Raw genomic sequence first — 10,576 nt, 5'->3', positions numbered from 1 at the left:
GGCTGCCCGGGCGGCCAGGTCGGTGGCCCCGGCGGGGCGGGGTGGCCGGGCCACGTCTCGGGCCCCCTTCAAGGCGCCGCATCTCAGCCCGGCAGGCGGGTTCCGCGCCCCGGACCCGTCCTCGGGGACCTGGGCGCCCGGGCCCCATCGTCCCCGCTATCCTTACCACCGCCCCCCCACCCACTCTATTCCCTTGCGGAGTGAACAGACGGAGCCCACGGCACAGACCTGGGCCATTTATGTATAAAGAAGTGGGGAGACGCGCGGGGAGGGCGGCTACAGGCCGACGACGTCGTCCAGCTCGAGGTGGCAGCGGGCCCTGGGGTGCTGAGTCCCGGAGCCAGCGTCCAGGTCGGCCTTGGCGGCAGCTGCGCCCGGACGCTCCGCGTCCATGACGCCCAGCACCGCGTCCAGCATGGAGGGGCCCAGGTCCAGGTGGAAGGACAGCAGCGGGTCTGCGGGCGCGGGCGCGCGGAGGGCAGGCGCCGGGAGCTGCGGAGCGGCGGGCGCCGGCGGAGCGCGCGGAGCCCCCGCGGGGGGCGGCCCGCTGCCGTGGCGGCTCAGGAAGGAGGTGTCCCCGAAGGCGTCACCGCCGCGCCCCACGTGCAGCGTGTGCCGAAAGTCGCCGAGCGGCGCGGAGATGGACAGGGCGCCGCGCTCCGGGCGCTTCTTGGGCTGCGCGGATCCCAGCTGCTTCAGCACGGGCATCTGTGGAGGGCACGGGGGTCAGGGCCGCCTGCAGGCCGGCCTCCGAGTTCACCTCCTTTGGGGTCTAATGTTTCTCCACATTAGCATCAATACTTCCCAAGGGTGCTAGTTGGTAAAAGCAAAGCTGGCTGCTTTGTTTTCCTCATGTGTTTGGGATGCGTTTCCTACCCCCAGCACTAGCACTACCAATTGGCTGGCGGTATTATAAACAGAGTTCCCTTTGGTTGAGCTTTCCTATGTGCCCTGCTAGGAAAGTGATGTTAATTTATCCATTTTACAAATAGGAAAACAGACAGAGGTGTATTAAGTAATCTATCCAAGATCATACAAGGGATAGCGCTGGGCTTCAAATGTAAAGGTTTTTCATTATAACAACAGTGACTGTTAAAACAAAAACTGGGTGGACATCAAAGTCCCTCCCAGAAGCTGCATAAAAAACAGCCAAGTTCCAGGAAATGGGCAGAGGGCAGCGGGCATTTCTATTCATCATCAAATCTGGTGTAGCCAGGTGGCAATAGATTACCTTGTTTACAATTCACAAGTTTCCGGCTTCGAATTTATGCCATTCTTGTCATTTTTTTAACATAGGGGAATTTGCAGGAATTGGTGAGATATTGCCCGTAGAAGTCTTAGCATAGTAAATGTTTAATAAATGCTCAATTGAGTCCCAGCTTGGATCCTTCTCCGGAGAAGGAAACAGATACTCAGAGAGGGTATGTGACTTGCCCAAGGGCACACAGCTGGAACCCGAGTTGAAGCCAGCTCTGCCCGACTCCAGAGGCCAAACACCTTCCACTGTCTGCTACCTCTTGAGCGGACCTCTCCCTGACAGCTCTCACTAATGCCTCTTCTTCTATTCAGAAAATTGAACATGATATTTTCAATTTTCAGTATCTTTCAAATCAGAGAATTCAAATCACAAAATGTTATACAAGACTATAGAGTTCCAGGCCCACCCTAAGCCTCCCGAATTGTAATCAGCAGGCAGACCCACATTGGGACTTCTATGGGCCCTTGGCAAAGCCACGTGGGTCCTTCCTCCATTCAAAAACATTAAGATATAAAATATTAAGATAAAATATTAATACCTATTACAAACATTCATATACAATATTAAAACTACTGTATGACTACATTGGTATAAAGACAAATAAAATCCAGGCTGGATTATATTCATTTTTTTTCCTTCTGATATTAAAAGAAATTAAAACATGTCTGGGGGCCTCTAAAAGCGACCAGCACTGTGTTCACAGGGACCCGGGAGTCTCCATCTTTGAGAAACAGGAATTTTCTGAGTCATGTTAGAGAATCACTTGGAAGGGTGTGGGAAGCACGTCGCTGTGGCCTGCCTACAGGAAGACTCAAATGTTAGTTCTTCAGGGAATCAGCATAGCATGGTGACCAGGAGCATTTTGGAATAAGGCGGACCTACATTTGGGTCAAGCAGCTGGGACCTTGGGCGCCTCTGAGCCTCGGTTTCCCCATCTGTGAAATGGGAATAATAGCCTCGTGGAGAGCACTGTTTGAGCTAACCCCACACGGCTTATCCCTCCATCCTTCCGTTGCCCTGCCAGGCAGGCATCACCACCTCTTCCCAGCACTTGGCAGCAGGTTCAGAGCTCTGTTTCTGATGTGTCAAATACACATGGGCTCCTATTTTGTCATTTCCTTTGTGTGTGTGACCCTGAACTGAACTTTCTCCATCAAAATCTCGGTTTACTACTCTGAGAAACGGGAATCAGAAGTCCTGTTAGGGGTTGTAAAGGGCACACATGAGGCTAACATTCTATTTCCCAAGTCCTGCAGACAAACTCCAGAGTCTAATGACGATAATATATTGCTTATGGCACACATACACACACCCATATAATTATGTAGGCCTGCAGTCTGTGGAAAGAATAATGTTTTGATTTGATATAAAAGCCAGAGATTCCTTTACACCTTTGACTGTCTCTGTTTTCCTTTCTTTTTTTTTTTTTTAACCATTCCAGAGGACAGCAGTGAGTTAGAAATCTTTTTTCTTTTTCTTTATGCATTCATCACCATCGTTTTTTAATGCCCCCTTCTCCTGGCTACCTCTGAACCTTGGACAAGTCACTCCAGGCCTTGGAGCCTGGGCACGCGGTGCCTGAGTGGCAGCTCTAAGCTCTGGGTGCTGTGTTAGGTCAGGCTGGGAAAGAGCCGGTCACACAGCCAAGGCTCCCTCTGCACAGAGGGGCTGTTGTTTGTGACCAACGTGGAACGGGCAGAAAGTGCAGGCCACGATGGGAACCCAGGGCTTGCTGACCCACGCCCTCCTGCCGATCCACCCACCCCTCTCTTTCCTGCAGGGGCAGGGCAGTGGCCACAGCTGCAGGGGTGGGGGGCACAGCTGGCTCACCCCTGACCTCTCTCAGCCTTGCCAGGACGGAAATAACAACCCGCTCCAGATCCGGCCCAACTGGTTCTCAGCCCCGTGGGAGAGCAGGGGAGTCGGGTGGGGCCGAGGCCGCGCGGAGGGGCCCGGGATTTGGCGACCTCAGGCCCCCTTCGGGCTCCAGAGCGCGCTTCCTGAGGCCACGTGGCTGCCGCCCGGACTGGAGGGGTCCGGACTCTTTGGCTGTCTGTCCCTCTTTTCTGCAGCTGGCACCCAGGGTCCGTGCCCACCGCTCCCCTTACCTTGCGGTTCTGGCTGATCGCGGCGGGCGCACTCTCAGGCCCCCGCCCCAGCCGGGATCCCTCTCTCGGGGGCTGGGGGTCGGCTCCGCCGCCGAATCCCGCGCTCGCGCCTCCTTCCTCCTTTCTCCGGGTGGGCTCTCACCTGGGAAAGGAAACGCCAGGCGGCACCTAGAATGGCACCCAGGACCCAGGCGACCGGGTCCTCAGGGCCACCTCCTCGGGCCCCAGGATCCAGGCCCCCCGCCCCTCCTCCCTCAGATCCAGGGTCCAGACCCCCAGCCCCTCCTCCCTCAGACCCGGGGGTCCAGGTCCCCTGTTTTCCCTCAGCCCCAGGGTCCAGGCCCCCAGCCCCTCCTCCCTCAGACCCAGGAGTCCAGGCCCCCAGCCCCTCCTCCCTCAGACCCAGGGGTCCGGGACCCAGCCCCTCCTCCCTCAGACCCGGGGGTCCAGGCCCCCAGTCCCTCCTCCCTCAGACCCGGGGGTCCAGGCCCCCAGCCCCCTCCTCCCTCAGACCCGGGGATCCGGGCCCCCAGCCCCTCCTCCCTCAGATCCAGGGGTCCAGGTCCCCTGTTTTCCCTCAGCCCCAGGGTCCAGGCCCCCAGCCCCTCCTCCCTCAGACCCAGGGGTCCGGGACCCAGCCCCTCCTCCCTCAGACCCAGGGGTCTGGGACCCCAGTCCCTCCTCCCTCAGACCCGGGGGTCCAGCCCCCAGCCCCTCCTCCCTCAGACCCGGGGGTCCAGGCCCCCAGCCCCCTCCTCCCTCAGACCCAGGGATTCGGGACCCCTGTTTCCCTCAGACCCAGGGTCCAGGCCCCCAGCCCCTCCTCCCTCAGACCCAGGGATTCGGGACCCAGCCCCTCCTCCCTCAGACCCGGGGGTCCAGCCCCCAGCCCCTCCTCCCTCAGACCCGGGGGTCCAAGCCCCCAGCCCCCTCCTCCCTCAGACCCAGGGATCCGGGCCCCCAGCCCCTCCTCCCTCAGACCCGGGGGTCCGAGCCCCCAGCCCCCTCCTCCCTCAGACCCAGGGATCCGGGCCCCCAGCCCCTCCTCCCTCAGACCCAGGGTCCAGGCCCCCAGCCCCCTCCTCCCTCAGACCCGGGGGTCCAGGCAGGCTCCCGGCAGGCGCAGGCAACGGGCCCCTTCCCTACCTGCAGCGGGAACTGAAGTGTCAGCCCCTCTCGGGGGCCATGGTTGGAGCCGAAGCAGGCGCGGGATCACTGCCCAGTCCGGCTGGGTCCCGGGCAGGGAGGGCTGGAGCGCAGGCACCTCCCAGCCTTCCTTATTCCACCTCCTCGCCTAAAAGTTCGCCTCAAGGATCAGAAAGCACTGGTGGAAAAGCTGAGGCCCCTCGGGCTGCGTGTGGGGGCGGGAGGAGGCCGGGACTGGGTGTGCGCAGAGGACGCGCCGAGGCCGTGGGGACTGGACGGGACGCGCCCCCAGCCCGGCCCCTCCCCTTGCCCAGCCTGGAATTTCCTGAAAGTGGGGAAGTACGGCTGTTTAGAAGAGTGATTTCTTCCAGATTGCAGCTGTCGGGGGTGGGAGAGTTGAGAGAGAGGGAGAGGGAGGAGAGCAGAGAAATCAGCAAGAGGACGGAGGTGATGTGAGAGGCCCAGCTTTGGGCGGCGGCGTGGGGGTAGGGGCCCTGGATTAGTGTCCCTGCCTTCACCCAGTCCTCACAAAGGACATTTCATCACCCTGAGAGCCTCTCAGGGGGCAAGAAAAGAGGTCAGATCACGGAGGGGCTTGAAGGCCATTTCAAGCTTCGACTTTGTCCTGGAGGCGGTGGGCAGCCCAGAGGAGGGCTGGGGTCAGAGCTGGTGTTAGAAAGATTCCTTTTGGGCTCTGTCTGGAGTGGAGCAGGCCCAGGAAAAGCATCCAGAGCAAAATTTAAGGAGGGGATGGAGGAGTCAGTGCCAAAAAACTCAATAATCAAGATAAATGATATTTTAATGACCTGTTTTTATTGAGTAACTTTATTATCGAGGTACAATTCACATAACTTAAAATTAACCAGTTTAAAATCGCATTTGGTACATTCACAATGTTGTGCCACCATCACTGCTACCTAGTTCCAAAACATTCCATCACCCCCAAAGGAAACCCTGTATCCATTAGCAGTCACTCTCCATTCTCCCCTCCCCACCAGTCCCTGGCAGCCACTAATCTACTTCCTTTCCCTGTGGATTTGCCTATTCTGGATAGTTCATTGGGATGGTTTGAAGCTGAATGTACCCCAGAAAAGATCAAGTTCTCTTAGTCCATTCCTGTGGGTGTAGACTTACTGTAGGTGAGACTTTATAACTGGGTTATTTCAATTGAGATATGACCCACCTTAATCCTCTTACTGGAATCCTTTACACGAGTATAAAAAAACACAGAAAAAAGCTCCAGAGAAGCTAAGAGAGACAGAAGCTAAAAGGAAGAAACCCACACAGAAGCTCAGAGAGGAAACCACTGAAGCCAGAGGCTGGAAGCAACGAAACCCAGGAGAGAAGGATGAGCAGACGCCGTGTAACAGAGGAGCCCGGGATTGCCAGTGGCCATTCTTCATGCAGAAGCTACCATCCTGTTGATGCCTTAATTTGGGCAATTTCATGGCCTCAGAACTATCAACTTGGAAGCTACTAACTCCCCAGTGTTGAAAGCCAGTCCATTTCTGGTATATTGCATTTCATCAGCCTTAGCAAACCAAAACATACAAATGGAATCACACATGTGTCCTTTTGTGTCTGACTTCTTTTACTCAACATCATGTTTTCAAGGTTTATCCATGTTGCACGCATCACAACTTCATTCCTTCCTGTGGCTGAATAATGTTCTGTAGTATGGATATACCACGTTTTGTTTAAGATAAGTAATACTTTAATGCAATATTTTAAAAAACATGAATCAATCCATGCTGAATAAAATATCAACTGGTCAAATAAAGGCAGGATCAGTGCTGTGATGAACTGTTATTGGATCCTGAGGCCAAAAGAAAAAATAAGCAAATACTGATCCTACCTTTATTTAAAATGTTGATACTCTGTTCATCATGAATTTTTAAATATGATTTTTAAATGGTTGCATTAAGATATTATTTGTCTTGGTTACCTGGTGTGGTAGATCATGTCTCCTACAGAGATGTATTCAAGTCTTAAGCCTAAGTCCTTTGTCCGTGAACTCATTTGTAAATAGAATCTGTAAAGATCCTATTAAGATGAAGCCAAACTGAATCCGGGTGGCCCTTAATCTGGTGAGTGGAGGCCCTCTAAGCAAAGGAATTTTGGTCTCGGAAGTGGAAGCCCCTGGAGGAGACAGAAGGAGGCAGAGCCCAATGGCTGCAAGCCACCACCAGGACACCACAGACTGTGGAGAAGGCATGGCCTGCGATTCCCGGCTTCGAATTCCTAGCCTCCATTGTGAGCCGATAAATTCCTGTCGTCTAAAGCAGCTGGTCTGTGGTATTTTGTTAATCAGCTCGGGCAGACTTTGGCCCTGGGTCTTTCAACGCTTCGTTAAATTCTGTGCTTGGGACAAGTGTCTCATCTCACCCTGGACCGGAGGCGGCAAGGATGGGTGCAGGGAAAATGGGGAGGGGGCAAGAGAAGATAAGACCTGGGTTGGTGCCAGGGACACAAGGATGGAGAGGAAGAGATGGACCCAGAGGGATTCAGGAGGTGGGTTCCCCTGGTCTTGGGATGGTGGTAGAGTTGTCTGTTACCTTTTATCTATTATTCTCTATTGCTGCCCTGAGGAATTACCACAAATGCGGTGGTTTAAGACAACACACGTTGATTAGGTCACAGTTTGATACGTCACCAGTTTGGGGGGGTCCCGCAGGGCCCTCTGCTTCGGTTCTCACAAGACTGAAATCAAAGTGATGATGGGGCCATCTGCATTCCTTCCTGGAGGCCCTGGGGAAGAGTCACTTCCGTGCTCTTTTGGAAGAGGTCCCCGCTTCCTTGCTTCTGGAATTCCTCTTAGTCCTTCCATGCCGTCCTCTCCAGCAACGGCAGGTCAAGTCCCTCTCATGTTTGACTCTCACGGAATTCTCCTCCAGCCACACACCCGTAACTCCAGCTGGAGAAGGTTCTCTGCTTTGCAGGGCTCATGTGATTAGACTGTGCCCGTGGGGTCATCCCTACCTTGAGTTCTATGGCCTTAATCACATCTGCAAAGTCCCTTTTGCCATGTGTGATGGTTAGTGCTGTGGGTCAACTTGTGTCTGGTTGTTGGGTCATGCTCTAGCCTAGATGTTTCTGTGGAGGTATGTTTTGTAGATGGGGTCAGCTCCTACAATCAGTTGACTTTAAATAAAGGAGATAATGTGTGTGGGCTTCATCCAATCAGTTGGAAGTCTTAAGGGCAAGGAGCTGGGATTTCCAAAAATGAAGAACTTCTGCCTCAAAACTACACCACTAATCTACTTCTCTTTGAGCCTGTTGGCCTCCTCTATGCATTTCAGACTCAAGACCTCAACTTCAATCTTACTGGAATTTCCAGCCCACCACCTGTCCTACAGAATTTGGACTTTCCAGTCTCCACAATCACATGAGCCAATTCCTTAAAATCAGTCTCCTGTATGTAAGGACACAGATCCTGTTGGTTCTGTTTCTCTGGAGAGCCCTGAAAAATACACCATGCAAAGTGACCGGGGTTAGGGCGTGGGCGTCCTTGGGACGCTGTTCTGCCTACTGCAGTGAGCTTCCTGGGGGAAGGGCAGGAGGGAGAGAGAAGCTGGACATTGTGCCCTGGAGAGATCGAAGCAGGACTGGTGTCGGGGCAGGCGAGCCTCATGGGCTCACCCGGCTCCAGGCTCAGAAGACTGCAGCACTCGGCTGAGGGCTCTGCTGTCATCATCTTGAAATTCTTGGTGCTTTTGAACAAGGAGCCCCACATTTTCATTTTCCACTGGGTCCTGCAAATTATGTAGCTAGATCGAAGTGTGGGAATAGCAGAGGTTCTGGGGCAAAGTGTCTGAGAACAGCCACATTTAGAAATAAGAAGAGGGAAAAGAAGTTGGATAAGATCCTGGCAACAGCCAGAGAAAGAGAAGAAAGGGGAAGAGAGGTGAGTTCCAGAAACCAGAGCAGGAGGCCCAGTCCCCTTCCCTGCTATCTCGAAAGCAGGCCAAGTAGGATTTAAAAAAAAAAAAAAATTCCACTGGATTTAGTAACAACCCAGAGACTGCCGGTGACCAGGGTGAGAGCAGGTCCAAGAGGGCAGGGACGGGGGAGCCAGATTGCTGTGGGGGAGGCAGGGTGATGAGCAGATGAGGAAGTGCAGAGAAGTCAGGGGTGATAGCTCAGGGAGCCTGCTGTGAGGGGCAGGGGAGAAGGATAGGACATGTGGGGTCAAAGGGAGGTTTTTTGTGTGTTTTGATGAACTTGCTACTCTTTTATTTTTTTTAATTTAATTTTCAATTACACAAATGATAGATGAACACATTCACCTTGTAAACCTAGAATGTAGCTAATAGGGCTTGGATGACCTCATCCAATCTAGTCCCTATTCATGCATCCCCTATAATTAATTTGGGGTGTCCTCTTCCTGACCTGAGCTGGGCTCTTAAGCACAAACAAACCAGTGTCCCTGAACCTCAACACTGCTGATGTTTCCGGTTGGGTCATTCTTCATTTCGAGGAGCTGTGCTGTGCATTGCAGGATGTTTAGTCACCTCCCAGGCCTCTGCCCGTTAGAAGCCAGTAGCTTCCCTTAAGCCCCCCAAGTTTTGAGAACCAAAAATGTCTCCAGACATTGTCAAATGTCTCTGGCATTTGGGGAAAAATCGCCCCTGACTGGGAATGATTGATACAGATGGTGCCCAAAGAAACATAGCATGTTTTAAAGACACAAAGGAAATCCCACTGGGTAATTTTGGGTAACGTTTTACCAAAAAGTGAAAGGTAACTTTTTTGTTCCATTAGACAATGTGTTTTGGGAATCATTTACCGTTAGCAAACAGAGATTTGAGAAGAAAGCTTGAGTTTATTTACAGTGTCACAAAGATGGTAAATAATAATAATGATTATTATGGCCACCAACACTTCTTGAGTGTTTAAGATTGTCCAGGAGTTGATTTTCCATATATGATTGCATTTAATCCTTACAACAATTTTGTGTGTGGGGGGGTGTATTTGTTATTATCACCATTCTACGATGGGGAAACTGAGGCCCAGAGAGATAGGCCACTTAGCAAACACAGCTAATAAGTTGTGCAGGTGGAATTTGAGGCGGGCAGGCCAACCCTGGAGCAGCGGGAGAGATGGAAGATCGGGGAGAAGGCGTGAGGCAGCAGAGGGGACCCCAGGGGAAGGAAGAGGGAGCGCTGCCCAGGAGAACTTCCTGGGACGACGGACCGTCCTGTTCTCCGCTGTCCAAAACAGTGGCTACTGAGCACTTGAAATGTGGCTCGTGGTACCGAGGGGCTGAAATTTTAATTTTACTTAATGTTGAACGATTTAAACAGCCGCAGTTGGTCAGTGGCCGTGGTGGACGGCGCAGGCGCAGCGCCCAAGGAGGGTTTGGGGGGCTGCCTGCTGACGGCGCAGAGGAAAGGCTGGGCGGGTTTGTAGGAGAGGTGGGGGCTCTGGAGGGCTGGGGTTCTCGGAGGGGCAGAGGCTGGGCCGCCGGGAGACACGGGGTGGGAAGCCATGCGTGCTCGGATCCGCTGCGCGGGGAGCAGGGGCAGCCGGACACGGTCCAGTCCCAGGAGGCCGTCGAGCGCGCTGCCGGCCGGGCGCTGCTGGAAACCCTTCTCCCGCGTGATCGCATCCATCTCCGCCACAGCCGGTGAGGTCGGTGCTGTCAGGACCCCCGTGGCAGGTGAGGAGACGCACTCGGAGCCCACGCAGGGCTTCTCCAGGAGCTCAGGGCGCACGTGCAGGAGTCAGCGGGGAGCCAGAGCACCCCTGGATCCTGAGAGCAGGCGGAGACCCAGGCAGGGCAGGGGAGCGGGGCAGAGAGAGAGAAAGCGAGAGGTCCAGATCAGAGAGACGAGCTGAGGCCCCGGAAGGACAGAAACACAGACAGGCATCCACACAGCATAAGCACAGGGAAGAGAGCTGGAGACAGAGGCGGGCAAGGCCCAGGGGGTGAGGGAGAGAAAGAGGTGGGGTGGAGAAAGAGAGCGGGGAGGGAGGGAGGACGAGAGAAGGGAGAATAGACACAGGGAGAGACTGAGAAAGAGAAAGAGACAGGCACAGAGATGCGGGAGGGTGGGAAGGAGAG

The 10,576-nt window shown here is 54.2% G+C and overlaps 1 protein-coding gene across 1 annotated transcript; it reads right to left on the bottom strand.

Moving 5' to 3' along the window:
• Positions 1-216: 216 nt before the first annotated feature.
• On the bottom strand, positions 217-4,818 carry CDC42EP5 (CDC42 effector protein 5). The gene is made up of 3 exons (XM_037819120.1): positions 4,513-4,818; positions 3,367-3,508; positions 217-708 (listed from the first exon to the last, which is right to left on the bottom strand). Exon 3 carries the CDS (start codon positions 706-708, stop codon positions 277-279), a length of 432 nt encoding a protein of 143 aa, XP_037675048.1. The 5' UTR covers positions 3,367-3,508; positions 4,513-4,818; the 3' UTR covers positions 217-276.
• Positions 4,819-10,576: the final 5,758 nt, after the last annotated feature.

This window comes from Choloepus didactylus, chromosome 27, assembly GCF_015220235.1.
Source record: "Choloepus didactylus isolate mChoDid1 chromosome 27, mChoDid1.pri, whole genome shotgun sequence".
Taxonomy (NCBI): domain Eukaryota; kingdom Metazoa; phylum Chordata; class Mammalia; order Pilosa; family Megalonychidae; genus Choloepus; species Choloepus didactylus.
This window is presented reverse-complemented; position numbering and strand designations above follow the sequence as displayed.